Source organism: Raphanus sativus, chromosome 6 (genome assembly GCF_000801105.2).
Source record: "Raphanus sativus cultivar WK10039 chromosome 6, ASM80110v3, whole genome shotgun sequence".
Lineage (NCBI taxonomy): Eukaryota > Viridiplantae > Streptophyta > Magnoliopsida > Brassicales > Brassicaceae > Raphanus > Raphanus sativus.
In genome coordinates this window covers 43,243,006-43,265,204 of record NC_079516.1, presented here as the reverse complement: position 1 = coordinate 43,265,204, position 22,199 = coordinate 43,243,006, and the positions used below count along the sequence as shown (strand labels likewise).

The 22,199-nt window shown below is 33.7% G+C and overlaps 3 protein-coding genes across 5 annotated transcripts; 1 reads left to right on the top strand and 2 right to left on the bottom strand.

Annotated features, from left to right (window-relative positions):
* Window positions 1-1,174: 1,174 nt before the first annotated feature.
* LOC108811593 (uncharacterized) lies at window positions 1,175-4,024 on the bottom strand. 2 transcript variants are annotated; one of them, XM_056988877.1, is made up of 2 exons: window positions 3,798-4,024; window positions 1,175-3,599 (listed from the first exon to the last, which is right to left on the bottom strand). In XM_056988877.1, the coding sequence occupies exon 2, from the start codon at window positions 3,575-3,577 to the stop codon at window positions 1,358-1,360; it is 2,220 nt and encodes a 739-aa protein (XP_056844857.1). In that variant the 5' UTR covers window positions 3,578-3,599; window positions 3,798-4,024; the 3' UTR covers window positions 1,175-1,357. The 2 variants fall into 2 exon arrangements, with proteins under 2 accessions (XP_056844857.1, XP_018439157.2); XM_018583655.2 differs by having other exon boundaries at window positions 1,175-3,613; window positions 3,798-4,023.
* A 6,398-nt stretch (window positions 4,025-10,422) lies between these two features.
* LOC108811594 (serine carboxypeptidase-like 10) lies at window positions 10,423-14,152 on the top strand. Of its 2 annotated transcripts, XM_056987700.1 has the most exons (14): window positions 10,423-10,595; window positions 10,676-10,821; window positions 10,900-10,976; window positions 11,049-11,168; window positions 11,978-12,080; window positions 12,148-12,185; window positions 12,275-12,376; window positions 12,483-12,570; window positions 12,659-12,744; window positions 13,057-13,128; window positions 13,211-13,329; window positions 13,557-13,670; window positions 13,764-13,809; window positions 13,912-14,152. In XM_056987700.1, the coding sequence occupies exons 1-14, from the start codon at window positions 10,471-10,473 to the stop codon at window positions 13,990-13,992; spliced, it is 1,317 nt and encodes a 438-aa protein (XP_056843680.1). In that variant the 5' UTR covers window positions 10,423-10,470; the 3' UTR covers window positions 13,993-14,152. The 2 variants fall into 2 exon arrangements, with proteins under 2 accessions (XP_056843680.1, XP_056843681.1); XM_056987701.1 differs by lacking the exons at window positions 10,423-10,595; window positions 10,900-10,976 and having other exon boundaries at window positions 10,682-10,821.
* Window positions 14,153-16,031: 1,879 nt separating this feature from the next.
* On the bottom strand, window positions 16,032-16,697 carry LOC108810452 (VQ motif-containing protein 29). The gene has a single exon (XM_018582560.2). The coding sequence runs from the start codon at window positions 16,613-16,615 to the stop codon at window positions 16,199-16,201; it is 417 nt and encodes a 138-aa protein (XP_018438062.1). The 5' UTR covers window positions 16,616-16,697; the 3' UTR covers window positions 16,032-16,198.
* Window positions 16,698-22,199: the final 5,502 nt, after the last annotated feature.

The following is a 22,199-nucleotide window of genomic DNA, read 5'->3' as shown; positions in this document are numbered from 1 at the left end:
GCAAGTTAACTTCTTATCTTCGTTTTAAAAAGTGTTCGATTATGTGGCCATTGTGCAAGGGGAGGTTTGGCAATGTCATAATCGCCTCAGCACATGACACATACACAAAACGAGTGTTTTTCGATTCTTTCTACTAAGCGTCAAGGCGCATAAGGCTATGGCTTACTGATATTAAATAAAAAGTTTTGCCAAAATTAGATTTGTAACTCATGTTTGGTATCATATAGAGTGCATTTTTACAGGCTTTAAAGTTAGGAATTTCTCTGCTATTGTTTTTTTTTCTCCAGTTCATGTAAATTCACTGTTTTGGTGTTTGGCAATTTTCTCTTCCTTTTTCTTTTCTTTTGCTCATAAGTACTTTTTGTGTTTTGGTTTTAAACTTATATTCTATGATTTCTATCTATATATATGGTTTTGCATTACCATGTTTTGATTCCATACACAAAACCAGCACTTTGTTAGCTATGGTGTGATGTGAGACAGTGAGAGGCGAAACACTCATTCTCTCGCTTGCTATGTGCCATTTATAACCAAGTTCCTTAGAGTACAAATTATTAGAATCTCTGAAGAAAAATAATAGGAGAGAGAGTGTAGAAAAGAGGAGAGTCAATTGAGGGGGAAGAAAAGTTTGCACAAATCTGAGAGATTTATTTGCAACTTGGAACATCACAACTGGAAATGAAAGTATCTTTCTGGTATGGAAGTTAATTTCCTAGCATGATCATTTTCTATACATTTTGACTAAAATTGTTAGAATTACTTTGTTAATATGATGAATTTTGTTGACCAAAAATATAGCAGTGTTTCGGGTCGTAGATATGATAATTTATGACTAGAGTTGTATTGTAGAAATAAAAGTTCGGTATCAAATCTTGTGACCATGTGTAAATGGTCTTCTTGGTCACTGAACTCATTTGGTAACAAGATATCGTTGAAAGGTGGACTGTTGATAGTGGTGGTTCAATGGGTTAAAAAAACTCTTCATTGTGAATGTTTTTTCTGGTAAAGTTTGAATCATTCTAAATGTAAATGCAATTTCAATACTTTCTGCAAGAACCACCACTGAAACAAGGTGTACTAAAAGAATCTGCTGAACCAAAAAGTTAAGAGACAAAAAAAGAAAAGACAACACCATAGTTTAAATGACATAGACACAAAACGAAGAGCCAACAAATTCTTACAACAAAAACGTTTAATCCCATTGATAATGAAGTGTCAAGAATTTGATTCTAAAGACAACAGAGAAAACAATAAAATAAATGTGACACCAGCCCATATGTGTAATAGAAAGGTTACAACAGATTACATGACACAAATTCAAAATCTCTACTAAACAACATGAATGAGAGAATTTGATCTACTCAGCCGCAACGTTATCACTGTTACCTCCATTACCAGAATCTGGCAGAGTTTCAAGATCGGTACGAACATCTTTTACTTCTTGAGGAAGACCATTGTCAGACTGTTGTTGATCGTTCTCACTCACCACTACCTCTGTCTCACCATTCTTGTTGCTTTCCTCTTTCTCTGACTCTGTTTGTGTAGTATCCTCTGGTTGCTTTTGTTCAATCTCAGCACTGCCATTTTCTTTGCCAGTTTCACTACTGCCTTCATCAGACTTCTTCTCGGTCTCCTCAACTCCTTCCTTCTTCTCACTCTCAGTACTTTCATTTCCCTGTGAATTATCGTTGGATGAAGAAGACTCTTCTTTCTCTTTAGTTTCCTCTTGGGACGTAGACTCCTCTTTCTCCTTGGTTTCGGACTCCTTATCTTTAGTTTCCTCTTGGGACGTAGACTCCTCTTTCTCATTTTTCTCCTCTGTTTCTTTCTCTTTATTTTCTTCTTGGGAGGAAGACTCTTCCTCTTTCACAACTTTCTCGGTTTCCTTGTTGTCTTCTTTCTTCTCTTGCAACAAAGACTCCTCTTTCTCTTTTGTCTCAGTTTCTTTGTCTTTGGTTTCCTCTTCTTCTTTCTCCTTTGTCTCAGTTTCTCCATCTTTAGTTTCTCCTTGAGAGGAAGGCTCTTCTTTCTCCTTTGTCTCCTCTGTTTCTTTCTCTTTAGACTCCTCTTGAGATGAAGGCTCTTCTTTCTCCTTTGTCTCCTCTGGTTCTTTCTCTTTAGACTCCTCTTGAGATGAAGGCTCTTCTTTCTCCTCTGTCTTGTTTTCTTTGTCTTTACTTTCCTCTTGAGATGAAGACTCTTCTTCTTTCTCCTTTCTCTCTATTTCTTTCTCTTTAGATTCCTCTTGAGAAGACTCTTCTTTCTCCTTTGTCTCCGTTTCTCCATCTTTACTTTCCCCTTGAGATGAAGACTCTTCTTCTTTCTCCTTTGTCTCGTTTTCTCCATTTCTAGATTCCTCTTGAGAAGAAGACTCTTCTTTCTCCTTTCCCTCAGTTTCTCCATTTTTAGATTCCTCTTCTTTCTCCTTAGTCTCAGTTTCTCCACCTTTACTGTCTTCTTGAGATGAGTTTTCAGAAGATTCTTCCTTCTCTTTCTCATCTGTCTTTACAGTAGACTCTGACCCATCATTCCCAGAAGATTCTTCTGTAGCCTCAGTTGCATTAGACGGTGAGTGGTTAGACTCAGGCAAGTCACCATTAGAATCATTGAACCCTTCCTTCTCCACCATCTCATTCTTCTCCATGGACTCACCCTCAGATTTTATTTCACTAGAGGAATCCGAATCACCATTACCAGTGCTCTTCTCATCACTGCTGCTTCCCTCATTATTAGTCGGCAAAACACTCTTGATAACAGTGTCTTCAGATTCTCCGGTCTTGTCTTCCTCCGCTTGCACCTTCTCATCGGTCTCATGAACCACCTCACTAGAAGCATCATCTCCCTTGTAATTATTCTCTCTCGCTTCCTCACTCTCCTTCTTCTCCTTCCCTTCATTCTCATCAGTCACTTCCTCTATTTTCTCCTCTTTCTCTTCTCCAACACCATCCTCTTTCTTCTCTTCAGCTTCACTCTTCTCTCTACTCTCCTCGTTCTCTTCTGTACCACCATTGTCTTTCTTCTCTTCAGCTTCATTCTCTTCTGTACCACTCTTCTCATTCTCTTCTGTATTGACATTGTCTTTCTTCTCTTCAGCTTCATTCTCTTCAGTACCACTCTTCTCTTGACCCTCCTCGTTCTCTTCTGTATTGACATTGTCTTTCTTCTCCTCAGTTTCGTTTTCTTCTGAACTGCCATTGTCATTCTTGGCCTCAACCTCGGTGCTTTCTTCACTGTTTGAAGAAGAGTCATCGTTCCCTGTACCCTCACTGTCCTTGTCTACAAGCTCATCTCTTGTCTCATTGAAACTATCAACATCCCTCCTTCCACCACCTTCATCATCCTCAACGACGACAACACCAGGGTTAAGATCTTTCCTCCCGAGCTTAATCATGGGTTTCTCATTCTCGCCGCCAACAACAGCCTTTGCGCTCGTTTCAAACAGAGCCTTCTTCTCATGAGAATGCTTCACTTGATAAAGCAACCATATCCCAACACCAAGCAACAGAGTCAGCTGTACACAATGCTTCACCTTGAACCCCTTTGATCTCTGTCCTCTTCTTGGTGATGATCTAAACATCCTTTCTTCCTTTTTTTTTTTCCTTCAAAACCAAACCTATTAATCAAAACCCAAATCTCAGATCTTTAACCATAATAATACAAAATCACATATCTCTCTACTTGCAACCAAAAGTTACGATCTTGATCGGATCTAAGTGAATGCATAATCATTGGAACAAATCTTAAGCAGATCCGTTATACTAAATAAGAAGGAATCTTTATAAAAATGGAAACTTTACCTCAGCAATGTGAAATTTTCGTTTTTTTTCCTTGTGGGAATGAAGAAAGACGAACAATTTTTCCGGAAAAGTAAAGATTTTTGTTTTTTATTTTTAGATCTTGAGGGAAAGGAAGACGAGAGAACTGTGAGATTTGCCACTAAAATCGTGCGTCCCTTCAATTTGCAGAAAAGAAACCCAATAAATATTAGTATTTTACTTTTTTTTTTTTTAATTAGAACGAAAATATGGCAGCTTCACACTCGAGACTTTTGAAGCATAAAGGAGGGGGGCCATGTGGATCTAGTTTCAACGTCGTTGTGTTTGCTTCTCCACTCAGTCACCGACAGTATTTACGACGTCGTATCTTTTCTCGCGGCAGCAGAGAATTAATTAGATCTATGGGCTCATTAATCTGTTTGAGTCTTTTATTTAGCCCATTGGGTTGGGTCTATATATATTTTTTCTAACGACGACATTGGGTCTATATATAATTTGATGGTTTCAGCTGAACTATGAGCTTGTCAACGCTTTTCTTGTTTTTCTTTCTTTCTTCTCTTCTCTTCTAATTTTAACCATAAAAAGCATATGATTGCCAGTGATCAAGTGATCGTTACGATCCACTTGCTCGTCACTTGTTCAGCGAGAAAGAACACATTGCACTTATTACAAGTTTTCATGGGAGACAATTTCACAAACAATGTATCAACAGACTTCAACACTCAGGAGTACCACGTCTAAGGCTTCAACAGAAATATATGGAAGCAAAGTGGATGAGAAATTTTATCATGCCATGAACAAAAGGTTTTTGCATCTCACAACAAAGTTGTGCAACAAGGTTAGCTGGTCTTTGTGTTACAGGTTTGACTAGGATCTTAAAATGATCAAAATAAACTTGTGGTGGATGTTTCCTCCGCTTGGAAGATGTTACAAAAAAATTCTTCTGATGAAAACACATGTTAGTTGACACATGTTACATTGTGATACTGTAAATGAAATAAACATCTTGATGAATCTAGTTCAGCACTCACGTATGAACACACATTGTCTTAAGGTATCATTATTTTGTCAATGAATTCGTTGAGGAGAAGATAGTTGAGATTGAACAGTTTTGTCTGAGAATCAGTTGATGGACCTTTTCACTATGGCATTTGATCTTAATATTTTCTAAATTTACATTGAAAGTGTGAAGCATGATCGGCTTTGGCCGTGAGAAAAAAATTGATGTTCGTTAAGACATGGATTCTGCAGCACAAAAAGAGAAAGTGTTCAAAAGAGGTTTGCAATTAAACAAATAAGAGATAAAAGGTAGGAAGACGTGACGAGTAGGGGTGGGCACAAATTAAATATTTGGGTTTTTGGAATAATTAATTATTCGATTTGTTCCGTACAAATAAAATAAAAAATATTAAAAAAGAATAAAAAGTTCAAAATAAGATGACATAAAAATTATTTACCTTTTTGAACTGTAATAACTAATTTAAATCATTTCTTGTGGTGATTGTTATCAAGATCACTTGCTACGGATAGTAATCTAAAGAGAGAAGACATATATATCACTAAAGATGACCAATGCAAGATATGTTTTGTTAAGCTAGATGGGCTTCACACTTAAAACCAATTGGTGATAAGAGGAGTGATCTATCTACCTTATATATTACTTAGGATCTCTTCCAACTACCGATGTGGGACAACTATGTGTCTAATACGCCTTCTCGAGATGATGGCTCTCTGAACATCAATCTCGGAATGTTCGGGCAAAGATCGATGGGCCAACTTTGGGCCAGATCGATGTGGATCGGGTTGGACTGCGTGGATCGGGCTCTGATACCATGTTAAGCTAGATGGGCTTCACACTTAAAACCAATTGGTGATAAGAGGAGTGATCCATCTACCTTATATATTACTTAGGATCCCTTCCAACTACCGATGTGGGACAACTATGTGTCTAATATGTTTTGCTGCTCAAGAAACAGAGAAACATTTATTCTCTGAATGTCCATACGCTCAAAGGATCTGACGAGGATCGGGGATCTCAAGCACAACAATTCTAAATGCACAAGCTACATTAGAGAAGAAAATAAGTGTTTGTTTATCATGTAATATATCTATGCGATGGCCACATATACAAGACCTACTAATAAGTGCGCTATGGAAGATTTGGAAAAGCAGAAATAATTTAATATTCCAACATAGGAATATGTAATGGTGGAAAGTTTTGGAACAAGCCAAAGTTGATTCATAAGAATGGTCACAAAAATAAGAGGTATGAAGCGAAATTCTCAACATAATAATAGTAGACTGGGTATAGCACCTCAAGTAAGTACTTGGAGACGACCAAGACAGAGTTGGAGCAAATGCAATTTTGATGCTTCTTTTACTTCACTATCCTTAAATTGCAAAATAGGATGGGTAATACGTGGGGATCAAGGTGTTTCAAGGTGCAGGCATGCTAAGGGGATCAAGGTTTCATCAGCCCTAGAAGCAGAATTCATTGCGCTTCTAATTGCTATGCGACAATGCTGGATACGTGGTTACACCAAATTGATATTTGAAAGGGATAATATGAAGATGATGGATATACTAAATCATAAGAAACTACATTTTGGAATGTACAACTGGGTTCGAAAAGTAAGATGGTGGGGTAAAAGGTTTCTTTTTTTGTGAAACGTGGGGTAAAAGGTTTCTGGAAGTAGAATTCGAGTGGATAAAGAGATCTGGAAATGAAGTTGCTGACAAAATGACAAAAACGAATATACCGGGAACAAAATCTTTTGAATCATATTTCTATGTTTCAAGATTCACAACATCTAAGTTATATAACGATTATTATGTAAACTTGATCATTATTTAATACAATTAGTTGAAGTTAAAAAAATAATTTAATAAATTTAATAAGTAGATATATTGTAAAATTTATATAAAATATAATATTTATATGTTATATATAAGATTCTTTTTTTGTTTTGATCAAAATGTATAAGATTCTTTAAATATATGTATATATATGCATATAATAAATTCGATCAAATATACATTCTTGAAAAATAATAGTATTTGTGTTTGTTTTATAGAGGTAGGAATATCTGGATTTTTTGTTTACAATCAAAATGAATAACATATCAAATTAAGTTTTACATAAATTTTTTTTTTTTTTTGAGAATGTTTTACATAAATTTTACGTTAAGCATTCCGTGATTTTTGTGAGCTCGTGTAAGTGTCTTTGCTGAGTGAACAAACAAAAGTTACAACAGTTGTTGCGCTTGTAAAATTGGATATATCAGAAATTGGTCTATAGATATAGTAGCAATTAGCATTAGCGGACACAAGTTTTTTTCTTTTTTGTGTTGGTCTAGCCTTCTGATAAGCAGGCACAAGTTTTTTCGAGGATAATTACCCTTTTGAATTATTTCCATTATTGTTGACAAAAAAAAGAATTATTTCCATTATTTTGTCTGTTGCTAAAAAAATAATAATTATTTTGTCTATTTGTTATTATGTGACGATGCTCAGCAACCATACGTTATATAGTAAACAAACGAGGAATGGCAAATTAAACGAGGAATGGCAAATTATCGCTGTACGCCACACCCTATTACTCCAAAAAGAAATATCACTGTCTTATCTTATCATTACTTAATATTGATGGATGGTATTGGTGGCTGCACCAGCCACGTGACTCTCAAAATGGTCGCCCATTCCTCACAGTGGATCCACGAGTATGTTACTTAACAACAGTAAAGAATTTTAAAACACAAATGAAGTATCAGTTGAAAAGTTTTGGGAAAAATGCCAACAGAGAAAAAAAAAATAAGGGTGTTGTTTTTTTGGAATAAATCCTTTTTTGTCCAATTTTTTTTCTTTTTACCCTTTGTATTTCTAAAAACTAATGAGATAAATAGTTTTGTGAATCAAAAAAATATTAAAAATACAAACAATTAATAAAACACCTATATACATAAGCTGGTATTTTTTTTTTCTTCAAAAAGTTGATAAATAAAAATTTGAAAATATGTTCTACTAAAGGTAGAATGTGCCTTCTACGGAAAATGGTATAGTAGAAAATGATTTCTAAAATAAACACGTTCATCTACTATTTTTAGAACGTACATTCTACTATTTACTAAATTTCTAAATAAGTGGAATGCACATTCTACTAATCCTAAAGTTATCTACTTTTCGTCCAGATGCATCTTCTACTTTTATTAAGTATTCTAAATTTTGCGGAATGTGTTTTCTAAAATGTACTCTTACGTCTACTAAAAGTAGAAAGCGTGTTCTGAATTTTTGTCAATCTTCTAAACTTTTAGAAGGCGCCTTCTACGGATAAGATTACCTGATTTTTGCAAAATTAATGAAAGTTTCAGTTAAAGAAATATTCTAAAAATCTCATAAAAATATTCTAACTTCCTAAAACGTGTTATTTTCGATTTTACTTGTCAAATATTTTTTAAAAAAATGATTTTCCCTTATCTTCTTCATTAATCTATGGTTTTCCATAGTTTTTCTTTTGATTTTTTTCATAAACTCTTGATCTATATGATACATATCTATACAACATGTGGTGTTTTGAAATTATGTGCAATTTTTTTTGTAAAGTTTTATTTTTGTTTTTATAAAGATTACAAATTTTATTTTTATTAAAAACATTTTTAAAAGTTTTATTTTTATTAGAAAGTTCGATAAAATTAAAAAGGTTACAAACATTTTAAACTTTTTATAAAAATAAAAATTTGTAAAATTTTTTTTTAATAAAGTTAGTTTAAAGTTTTTTACAAAATTTTTTTATAAAATTTTATTTTTATTTTTATAAAGTTAAAATTTTTATTTAATTAATATTAAAACGTTTTAAACTTTTTATAAAAATAAAACTTTATAAAATGTTTTTAGTAAGTTTATTTAACGTTTTTATCAAAAAAATTGTAAATTATTTTTATTTTTGCAAATTTTATTTTTATTAAAAAAATTAAAAATTTTATTTTATTTTCCCTTTTTAAAAGTTTTTAATTAAATTTTTTAAAATTCTTTTAGTTTAATGTGTTAATAAAAACTTTAGACAAACTTTATAAAATTTGTAAACTTTATAAAAATAAAAATAAAACTTTACAAAAAGTTTTTAATAAAAAGTTTAAACAAACTTTATAGAAATACATTTTAATTTTTTTTTTATATTTATTAAAATTTTTGATAAAATTAAAAAGTTTACATACATTTTAAACTCTTTGTAAACTGTTTTTTATTAGGTTGATTTAACGTTTTTATTGAAAAAATGTAAACTATTTTTATTTTTATTTTTATTAAGTTTTACAAATTTTATTTTTATTAAAAAATTAAATGTTTTTTTTATTTTCCCTTTTTAAACGTTTTTTAATTATTATTTTAAATTATATTAGTTTAATGTATTTAATTAGATTAATCAAGGGTTAGTTTTGGGATTATAAAAAAAATTATACTAAATGGACAAGTAAATGATGGTTTTATACTATAGGGACAACCATGCTGAATTTTTGTTCCGTTTTGGCAATTTTCCCAAAAGTTTTTGTATTAAATATCTACTTAAATATTTCTTTTCCAAATTATATGTAGTTGAAACTTTTTTACATAAAAACCTTTTTATCAATTCTTTTTTTTCTTTTCCAAATTTTCTGTAGTTGACCTTTTTATTAACGCTAAAAGTTTCTATATAACCCATTATAGCATCTCCAATGGTTGACTTCATTTTTATCTTCAAATATGTATTTTTTTTAAATGAAGAAAAAAATGAAACAACATTCTCTCCAATGGTTTATTTCATTTATTTCTTGTAAAAGGAATATTCCAAATATATTCTTTCTCCACTTTATCATTAATTATTAATAACACTTTCTAGTTTTTCACATTTACTAATTTTGCCCTTTATTTTATTTCAACATAATTCAACATGTTCAACATATTTATAATAAAATTATTACACCAAACATAAATAAATAAACAAAAACATTAGATTTTATATGTTTAGTGTTAATAAAAAATAATTTACCAGATTATTAAGTTTTAGTTTATGTTGTATTGATAAGTTTTATATGTTTAGTTTTGTGTTATTAATTATGTATTTGAATTTTTATCTTAATTAAGTAAGTTTATTTTATTTATTAGTATAAATTTTAAGTATATTTAATATTTTAAATTGATATAATGAAAATAACAACTGAAATTAGAAATTAATTGGATTATATTAAAGCATATTGTTTATTTTGGCAAAAGATACAAATAAATAAAAGTTAAGGATCAATTTGCAATGAAAAAGTTCATCTTAAAAAAAATGAAGATATGTATAGTAGATCTTCAAATTTGAAGCAACACTATTCACAGCTTCATTTTGAAGTAAAAAATGAAGTAGAGTTGGAGCAAAACTTTCTTTAAAATAAAGTAAAAAGTGAAATATGAAGTGGGTTAGAGATGGTCTAATACTGAGTGAGACGGACTTTAGCTGTCACATCTCCTCATTATACAGTGCTGATGGTACGAGCAGTACATCAATATCATCATCACCTACCCGTTAGGTAGGACCGTAGGAGTAATGGTAGCTGTACTGTACGTGCTTCTAAATTGACGGACGGAGGATGGTATTAGCAAAATGCTACCTACAGGCTACAGTATATATATAGATTCATTTTATCCCGTACGTGACTCAATATTTAGAAACTAAAAGACAATGAGTTTGACACTAAAGCTTTACCTTCTCCTTCTACTTGTCTTGAGTCATCATGTTGATTCTGGCTCTATCGTCAAGTTTCTTCCCGGTTTTGAAGGCCCTCTTCCTTTCGAGCTTGAAACAGGGTTTGTAAAATGTTTCTTTTCTTTTTACCAATGTGTGTTTAAGTTTGGAATTAGTAGTTTGCTATTCTTCTGAACAAAAGGTACATCGGTATTGGTGAGGAAGAAGAAGTGCAATTGTTCTACTACTTCATCAAATCTGAGAAGAATCCAAAAGAAGATCCTCTTCTTATTTGGTTAAACGGAGGACCTGGTTGCTCTTCTCTCGAAGGCCTTTTTTTTGAGAATGGTAAAACTATAAAATATCTTTATCCACTAAGCATCATTTTCAATGATTTGTTCTAAAGTGATAAAAACCAAAAATTAGGACCTGTGGGTCTGAAGTTTGAGGTTTACAATGGAAGTCTCGTTTCTTTGGTCTCTTCTACATATTCATGGACACAGGTAACAAAAAAGTACGCTTAAAAATAGATAAAAAACCCAATGATCTATTTTTATCTTTGATCACATTTTCAGGTGGCGAACATAATATACTTGGATCAACCTGTTGGAGCTGGCTTCTCCTACTCAAGAACTCCACTTGATAAAACAAGTGACACAAAAGAAGCTAAGATGATCCACGAGTTTCTTCAAAAGGTAATATGGCAAATTTAAGTGTCTTCTTAAAGCTCTTGTATGTGTTACACTTCTCGGTGTATGGACTGCATAAATTCAAGAGTGTCTTCTTAAACCCCTCGCAGAATAATACCAATATAATCCACAATTTTAAGTGTCTTCTTAAAGCTCTTGTATCCACAAATTTATGCAGTCTAGACTCTAGACAACCGAGTGGATGGATTTTGCATAGTTACATTAAAAGTTTAGAATATTAGTATAATTAATATTTTATTATTATTTACATTGATTATTTTTTTATTTGTCTAAACCTATTAATTTGTTCACAGAAATCTTATTAATTTCATTTATTAAAACTGTTCTATATGTCTAAAAGCATGTTTTTTATATTTTAAACCGTATATATATATATATATATATATTAAAAATTACATACATAATTTTATTTTTGAACTATATATTATTTTCAGTTTTTTAAACTAAAATATAATGATTTCAGTTTCATATACATAAAGTATCTGTGTATACGGAACATATTATATATATAGGTAAAAATAGGGATAAAAATATACATTTATCTAACTTTGCCTAGATATCTGTGTATTCGGATAAGCTTCTTACAATACTGGGTAAAGTTATCGGCCTTCGCTAGATGTAGGCCATCACATTTAAGCCTAGCCCATTCTGAATCTTTTTTTTATTTGAACTGGTTTAGTTTTTTTTTTTTTTTAAAAGTGGATTACTGCGAGGGGTAGCTTATCAATTTTTTTTGTGCACGAGCTTATCAATTAAAGCACCAAAATCTTAAGTGTGCATGTGTTTTTTGGCAGTGGCTAAGCAAGCATCAACAGTTTCTCTCCAATCCGTTTTACGTTTCCGGAGATTCTTATTCCGGCAAGACTATTCCGGCACTCGTTCAAGAAATCTCAAAAGGTATGTTTTTATCAAATCAATCGATGTGATATTATATCTGTTTAACAATATTGGTACTATGATGCAGGAAATTATATATGTTGCAAACCTCTCATTAACCTACAGGTCATTAATATTTAACTGCTTCTAATTACTATTATGTACAGTTTTTGAAAACTAAAAGTTCATAATTATCTATTTTGTACAAAAATCAGGGTTATGTGCTAGGAAACCCAGTAACATATCCTGAATTTGAAGAAAACTATCGTATTCCATTTTCACATGGAATGTCATTAATCTCTGATGAACTCTACGAGGTATGTATTATATGCAGCCTAATCCCAAATTTATCTTTATTTTCTTATAGTTATATCACCTGCGAAGCCTCAAATGACACAAAAGCTTATACAATCTTTTTAACAGTCATTGAAGAGAAATTGCAAAGGAAATTATGGAAATGTGGATTCACGTAATACCAAATGTTTGAAACATGTTGAAGAATACCATAAGTTACAAACTCTGAACTTTAACCGATTTTTTTCTTTAGTACTAAATACGAAGATTAAGCTAATTTACTTTTTGTTTTGTTTATCTGCAGTCCACCGACAAAATAAACACACAACATATATTATTACCAGATTGCGATGACAAACGTAATTCGAAAAATACATCTCCTGATTGTTATGTAAGTACTGCTTTTTCCGCCATCTAGTGGCCATTTAAAAGGGTTGGGAAAAACATCTGACTTTATCTGTTATTCGATTCATAATGTTAGTGAACAAAGCTTACAGAAAATACATATGTCTAGTAAATATCTGCTTAAAATGGAGTAACAAAGAATGACAACACTGCTTACAGTTATATTATACAAATGATTTTAATTATAAAAGACTCAGGTATAACATGTGTAACCATCGAGCAACTCTGCAACTGATGTATGCAAAATATGATTTTATGATATTTCGAAGAAACATTGACAAGATGGTTGCCTTGACAGTATTATCTATATTATCTCATTGAATGCTGGGCCAACAACGAGAGAGTTCGCGAAGCTCTTCATGTTGAGAAGGTATATGCCAACTTTAGTTTGAGATCATTGATGATATAAATAAAGTTTCTGAATATAAAGTTTGGACGATCTGTTAATACAGGGGACTAAAGGACATTGGCAGCGATGTAACTGGACTATTCCATACAATCAAGACATTATAAGCAGTGTACCTTATCATATGAATAACAGCATCAACGGATATCGATCTCTTATTTATAGGTTTGAATTAACACTATTTTTCTTAACTATAACAGAACCAAACTTGGAAACTAATCCAAATTTGCATCAATCTTAACTAAAATACAGATACAGATGATTTTTATTTGGTTTAAGTTTTTATTAAGCCTAATTAAAATCAAATAACTAAAATAATATGGTAAACTGGATTGTCCACTCTTACGTACAAGACTCGAGGTTATAAATTCTGTGTGATTTATGGTAAACAGTGGTGATCATGACATCACGATGCCTTTCCAAGGAACTCAAGCGTGGATCAAATCTCTTAACTACTCCATCATTGATGATTGGAGGCCATGGATGATAAAAGATCAAATCGCTGGGTATATATTTCTTCTCTCGGTCGTTTATTATCTTTTTGTACTGTAAGCTTATCAAGTTCTCATTAAAATCATTGTTGCCTTATTTTTTGACAGATACACGAGAACTTATTCCAATAAGATGACGTATGCTACCATCAAAGTAAGTCTTCTTGATTCAACTTAACATTTTACAAAAAAAAAAAAACTTAACATTTTACAAGCATTGCATAATTTGTATCACTATTAATATGTTTTGAGCTAGGGAGGTGGACACACAGCAGAGTATAAACCAAACGAGACGTTTATCATGTTCCAAAGGTGGATTAGTGGACATACTTTGTAAAAGAGACTCATGGCCTTGGAAGCACAATTTTTTGGAAAGTTAAATGTTTCTGTGTGTTTTCTCACAAACTGATCACTGTTCGTAATAAAAAAACGAACCCCAAACTATCTCCATGTATCTTATACGCCAAATGCTTCAATCAACCGAAATCTTCTCGTTATCTTTACGTGTTTGCTGTCTTGACCTCGATATGTAAGAATATGATATTAACGAAAGAACAATGAAGAACAGAAAAGAGAATGTGGAAAAAAAGAAAAAGGAAAGAGAAATTTAATTCTTTAGTCATCACAACTGTGAGAACAATAGATTAAGTTTAACTTTCTATTGAATCAAAACAACCTTGGTTTACTAAAAGATTCAAATAAAATAAAAGTAAGCATATAATTTATAGTTCACCTAAATTGTTGTTCATCCACGGTTACTATTCACTTATTATTTTATTTATTTTAACACTTTTTCTCAAATTTAACCATAGAGATTTTGAAGATCAAAATTAGAACCATGAGGATCTATCTCATTAAAAACATGAATTTAAAAAAACATTTAAGACAAAATCACACTTGGGGAAAAGGAGTATAGATTTTATGGCCTAGGTATTTACAGCTGAGAAATGTCAATGAGTCCAAGTGTCGAATAAAAGAATTTACAAATTTTGGTGCTGGCTGTTTTAATGAAGATGCCAGCTAATTGATCCAAGCAAAAGAACCAAGTAATGTGGTTAAAGACAGGAGATAGAAACACAAGTTACTTTCATTCTGTTTTCTAGAGCAAGACATATCAAAAGTACCCTCACTTCTATACAAGATAGTGGAGGAGTGACCCACAGAGGACAGAGAAACATGGCGAAGGTGGCAAAAAGTTATGATATCATTATGAGAAGCAAACGATGAAAAGTTCGCCGGGAACACACTATGAAGAAATAAATGGAAAGTACATTGGATTGACGAAACAGTTTGGAAGGATGAAAAGTGACATGTTCAAGTATATTATCGATAATGTTAAGGCTGAACCACAAGGGTGGAACAAGAAGTTTCTTTCACTTGTGGCTTCCAGTTCATCTACCAAGAGCTCCAAGGTCAAGAGATGGAAGATATATGCTGCATAGTGTTCAAAGCTATATTCATGTGGATGGTATTCGATGGGACATTGATAAGATAAGAGAAAATGTGCTACCTGAAGATGTAGAGAAGATTATGGCATTAAAGATTAGTTCGAAAGCTGAATTAGACTTACTTGGATGGCATTATACTGATGATGAGATATATACAGTCAAGTCTGAATATTGGCTAGATACCCATTTACCAGACAATGATCCCATTCTACCGACGTGGGGGTGACCCTCTGTTAAAGCAAAAATTGTGGAAATGTATCTCTCCTCCTAAATTTAACCATTTTATTTTGGGAGACACTTTCTAAAACACTTGCAACTGGGAGTAATTTAATGAGAAGACATATAAGTCAATAGTATCAATGTAAGAGATGTTGTACAGCTCCAGAAACAGAGAAACATTTGCTTTTTGACTGTCCTTGTGCAAAGAAGAGTTGGCGTGCATCAGGTATAACAAATGCTACTATAAATGGTCCTCATGGTACTTCAGAAGAGAAAAGGTAAAAGAAATAGACATGATACACATGCTTCTCAGAAAACAGGACACATAAGTTTTGTTTTAGAAGATACTAACTGGAAATGACCAAGGAAGGGATGGACAAAATCCAACGTAGATGGTTCTTTTGTTAATTCGGCCTTTTGTGTGTTACAAATTTTGTATTCGTTCTGGCGACAACACCCTGAAAGAAAACTAAAAAAATATTTATAATTTCTAGCCCATTTTTCATAAATATTTCTTTGGTCTGCTGGTATTATTAGCAGAATTATAACCCTAAATATCTTGAGTTCGATGAACTATGACTCTGTCATCATCAGCCTTTTTTTTTGAAATTGCTTCTGGTCCTTTACATGTCAGGTAATGTGTCTGTTTAGGCAGAGACGAACTTTTTCTTCACATGTCGCAGCTAAAGAACTATTGAGATCAATAGAGAGCGCGAAAAAGATTCATAAAGACAGATGTTTTGTAATGTAACAGTAACAAGTGGTGTTACAAAAAAAAAAAACAGTAACAAGTGTTCTCTCTTTTTATACATACATCTTTCTAGCGATAAATTTCAAGAACTGCAATCAATGAAAGCTTTTTCGTTTTCTTTTGTCCTACCATCTTGATAGATTCGCAGCACTGAGAAGAGGGAAAGCTTCCCAAAAACGAGATGATGAAGGAGACAGATCAAACGCCGACGGGTTCTCTTGAGTTGCTGTTTCGTGGAAAATCTTGAGTGGCTGCCTAACCTCAACTAGACCGTGTTGCACCTTGAGCAGTGGCTTACTTTCAACTTGATGAACTTGATCTATCTCATGATCTTGTGGTGCGCCGGTTAGCCTCTGAACCAACTCTTTGAAGTTCACAGGCTCGACTCGGTAAACTCTGGGATGCATTCGTTGAAGCGAAGCTGTTACTGGTCTTTTCCATGGCTTTTTAGGTTGCTTTCGTGTCGAATGGAGCGAGGAGCTGTAGTTTTCAGATGATCCAAGGTAATTATGAGAGAAACAAGGCTGCGAAGTAGCTTCCATAGCTTAAGAACTTTCTGTGTTTACAGCACAAAGATTTGATCAGGATTTGAAGCCAAGTGTTTGTGATCTTGATGGCTTGTGTGTACATTTATTTATATATGTGTGTGTGTGCGCGTTCTATATATGTCAACGTTTTTAAGCGTGGGTCAAGCGTTTTCTGATCTTCTTTTGCGGCTTATTCGAATTTGACTTTTAGGGGAATATTAAAATAATGTCTTTTTTTTTTTTTTTTTTTTTTTTTTTTTTTTTTTTTTTTTTTTTGGTAAAGGGAATATTAAAATAATGTCATGGATTGAATTTTTCAATGTGTGTGTGCTTATTATTTGGTTTTTAAATTAAATGTTAGGTGGGAAAGCAATGTGAATAACCTTTGGCTTTAACATGTGTTTTATTCAAGATAAGCATGTGTGTTATGAATCATATGACATTTATTGGTCATTTTTTTTTTTTGACGGCAAACGGCTATTCTATTACTCAAACTTGAGGTGGTCTGGGTAACCAGACCGGAATAGAACAACCAATGAAATTTAACTTCCTATGGAAGGATCTAGCTGTCTTAGCTAAAAAATCTGAAATCTGATTGCGCGCCCTAGGAACATGAGAAATCTTGAAGTCTGGGAAGCATATGAGCAGCGTCTCTATCCTCTCTAGTTCCGTAGCAAAACTTGGCCAAGCGCGCGGTTCCTTGATCATAGCAATCAAATCCTTGCAGTCCTTGAAGCATATTGGTCATTTATATGACTTCTTAACATTGTTTTAATATATGTTCTGATAATCGGTCTAAACGATGCATATTTGTCCGTCTAAGCAACAAATTGATCATAACTGAAATGATTTTTTTAAAATGATTTATACAAATTCAATTTAGTTTAAATCATTTTAAACTAATTTAAATCAGTCTAATTTTTTTTTCAATCAAACTAAATCGGTTAACTCAAATAACATAAGAGTGAATTATGACTAATTTAGTTATATCGTCTTTGTCTATAAACAAATGATTGTTGTAATTTAACTGAGGTTTAAGTCTGATGTCGAGATCTGAGGAGAGAGTAAGGAGAGAGAGATCGTTGAGGTTAAGAGAGAGAGGAGGCTGTGTCGGTTTATGCAATCTGATAACTTCATATTAATCATTAAAACAAGAGATACATATATATACTAAGCCACAGCCGACCTTGATTGGGTTTATAGGCGATGTGGGACTGATTTGGACATATCCAAATCCAAGTCTATCTATGATTACAAGTAGATAATCATGAGAAATAAATACAAGATAAACATGAATAAATAAGTAGATAATCATGGACCGACAAATGGATAAGGTTCGGTTTAGACAAACCAGAACCTAGATGGTTAAGACATCCATCTAAACCAGTCGGTTCACAACACTTCCCCTGGATGTTGTATCCATCTTGAGTTCGCCTGGTACCAAATCCTTTTGGGCTCGTAATACACTTTACCAATTACTTGGTGTTGCCTCATTAAAACCTTACCAGGAAAACCCAGTGGGACAAAACCATGGTGAAGGAAAAAGAGTACAACATGTATCACTTCCTCTGATTTGTACCTCCTTATATGCTCCTGATGTTGGCGCATGAGTATACTTGTGGGAACTTCATGGATGCCAAGTCTCTGAACTGGTCTTCTAATATGCACGTCCTGGACTGATAGGAAGGTCTCATGGACGTGGTACTGATGTAGATATGGTGAAGAAGCTGGCTGACATGTCTTTGGTTGGACTCGTGCTTCTTCATCTTTGTTTTCCAATGTGTGCATACTGCTTGTTTGAGATCTATCCATGTATGGATCCAATTTATAACCTGTATCATAATCAAAAACAAAACCAAGCAAACATATCTTTGGGTTTGGTTGGTATAAAATAATCTCAAACCTTTAGTTCCTTTTATAGGTAACTTAAGATGTGTTTAACATCATGTCCTCGTGCCTCATGGTCGGATCTAAACAACTATAAATACATATGCTCATGTCCGGAAGTACCAATTACATTAAACGCCCAATGGCATTTGAGCAAGGAACGTGTATGCTTTGACAAAGTCATGTCCGGACGTGTAGGGCCTTAAAGGCACAAAGGTATGGCTTGGATAGTATAAGACAATTCAATTTTATTGTCTTATGGTCGGATATGTCAAAGACAAGATGCTCATGGCATCTATCCGACTTAGGATGACTGGCCAAACTTATCAAGGTAAGGCGCCAAATAACTTTATGGACCAAAGGACTTCTTCCTTGTCCATCTTAGGATCAAAGGATCCGTGGCTAAGGACATCTATCATGTCCTTCTTGAGACCGTACAGGTCTAAGTCCAAGCCAAAATGATCATACGACCATGGGACTTATAATTGGTTAGTGTTCGGACCAGAAGACAACTTCTTTGTTCTCCTTTCGACCAATGGGTCTCATGTCCGAACCAAGGGACTTATGGGACGTGGGACTACTTATTGGTCTATGCTAAAGAATTTTAGGACCTTTAGATGCACAAGGATTCAATCCTTTTAAAATTTCAATCTTGTAGCCCAAACAAAATTTTGTTTGTCCCGAATCTTTCATTCTTTCTTTAGATATCTCTCCAGAGGTTCCTAGGATATTTTAAGATCATTAACATACACATTGTACACTTTAGTTCTCGAGAACTTGTTGCATTTGGCAACTCAATATCCTCTGGGACTTTCATTTCTATTCATTATCCAGTGGACTTATTCATAGTCGGTTTCTACATCCTTTAAACCGAAAGTCTAATATATTTTCTTATGGCCAGACTTACTAGGAATCTAATCGTTTGTTGCATCCACCACAAGGAGTATGTCTCCTTTATAATTGATTCCTGGTCTTTGTGAGATCCTTGTGCATATGGTCGTGCCTTATACTTGGCTATCTCACCATGTTTGATTTCTTTTACTCACAAATAATCATTTCTGTCCAACTGGTTTTCTGTCTAGAGGTGTCCGAAATATAGGACCAAAACCTCTCTTTCTTTATGAACTTAACTCCACGTCTCCTTATCCATTTGATCTTAATCTCTTGTTGAATGCATTCATCTATGGACGTGGGTTCATGATCCTCATTAATAATCTCATGTGCTACATTGCATGCATAGTATATTATTAATCTCGAGCTCGTTTGTTCCTTTGAGTCCTATACATGACTTAACTCTTTGAGGTTTCATTGTAACCTTCAATACCCTGAAGCTTGGCGTCCCAAGCATCATTAGGTACCTTAGGTACAACCATATCTTATGGTTTCCTCATCCGTGGCCACGGCTTTTAGGTTTGTCCATTTTTGGATCGACTATGTCTAGGAGTCCCTCATCCACGGTTTCATTTGCACCTTTCTATATTTATCCGAGGGATCTTATCTTTGGAATTCATTGGTCTATCATGTTTTGAAAAAACATGTCTTAGACTTAGTAGCAACCTGATTGTGTCCTTCTTGAACATCAAACGAATTTGGTGCATTCATAGCTGGTATAGATGATGACTTAGTCATTCTATTCGGGGCATTGGAATCTGGCAATTGTTTAAGCTAGCTTTTGTATACTCTTCTGGACTTTCTAAGTCTCATTCTCTAGTCTGAGGATCTTGCCAATATCAGGATGTATGATTCCATGTAATCTCATTTTATCCAGCTTATTCTTTTTCTCCCCTTGATGTTGGATGTTCGGATTCACTGAGGTGACTATCCTTGTACCTGGCCTACAATCATCTGTGGTTGGCTCAAGGTTCTTATGAATGTGGGGAACTTATATCAAGTCATATCCAACATCCATTCCCATCCTCCCATCTTATTTCCCTGTGGTGGAGAAATTGGATTTATAAATGGCACATCCATAACTCTTAAGATGGGATGTCTGGCTCTTTGACCCGTTTAGTTATTGAGATGGGTATCTATGTTCACTTAGATCTGTGTGTATGTGTATGTCCATGTGCCAAAGGAGTTTTTATTCTAACCCCCATGGACATATCACACTCTTTGAATGCTTTGGATGTGAACATATCAAGACATGTAGTCTTTTTAGGCGATTCTAAGGAACTCTTTTCCTTTGCCTTTAGTTTCAACCGTGTGGTGAAACATCTTTCTTTTCCTTTATTCACGTCCATATGTATGTACATGTGCCTTGGGATGTTTTATTCTTACCCCCATGAACATACAATGGTCATTAAGACCCTTTGGAACGTGAATGCCTTAGCATCTTTCAAGACTTTTAGTCTTTGCCACTTTCTTAACTCTTTGGATGATTATTTAGATGAATGAACTCTTTGTTCTTTTTGCCCACGGTTTCAATATGAAACCATTCATCCATTAATTTTAAGCTTTTCATTAGGGAAAGGAGCAAACGAATTCAAAAGGAAACATTCAAGCAAAGAAAACTCAAAAGTTTTGATGCTGAAAACAACTTGAACTCTCTTTAGACGATCTGAAATTTCATACTCAATAAGAACACTTTTCTTATGATCAAAATCATCTTCACCATCTTTATGTAACATGTGGGATTATGTATTCTTTCAAACTCTCTTGATAGAGATGAATAAGATGTATTGAGAGTCTTATGGGTCTTAATCCAATCCAGAACTTATAATACTAATTTGGTCGAGTGTTGTGGTTCTAAAGAGATACCATGGCCTGTGCCACTTTTATGGCATTTCCCACGGCCTTATAAGTTTCTTTGACCTTATCCACGGACTTATAGTCGTGGATTCAATCACATCTAGCCTTTGGTATGATCACTGCAAAAGTGATCAATTCTGTCCAAAATTCTAAAACATTTGGTATCTGTCCAAAGGTCTAATGGATTCTCAATTTTAAGACTCTCAATCTCAATAAAATGATGGTGAAAGATCAGTATTAGATCTTTTAGACAATATTCAATAGAACAAGTCAAGCATGTCCGGACTTTTCGATCGGTTTGTGTCCGGACTGATCAATATGTATATGTCTGGACTGATGATTGTGGCTATGTCCATGTTGCAACGGAGTGTACTATATACTTACCCCCATGGACATGCCATCCTTATTAGGATTGAGTCCAGACGATTTCAAAAGAGTGTGTCTAGACGGTTTCAAGTAAATGGTTCATCCAGGTGGTACATGGTACGTCCGGATGTGTGATCAAGCAATAATATGCTTAGGCATGTCTAATGTGTGATGTCTAAGAGTAATTTCAATCATTCCATCGAGTAAGAAATAGTTAACCACCAGAAGAAACATGTTTGGTCGAATATAATAATCTGTGGTACGTGCTTATGACCTGATGGTCTTGCGATCGTACCATGTACGTACCAAAACGTACTAGGGTGTACCATGTACAAAACCCAACGACCCAAACAATCAAATATGGTTTCTGGTTCGTTCTAGCAACTTATGTGATTCATGAATGGTGCATAGAACGTGCTATCCTCTTGGGGAAGCAATGCATGATGCATAGGACATACTAGCAATCTTAATGAACAAGCATGGCTTATACTAGCTACTTTAAAAGATCAATGCTAGTTCATGGTTCTTACTTAGCAGTATGAACGACCAAGTGGTTCATATAATGATCAAGCAAGCATCGATTCATTCTTTATATAAT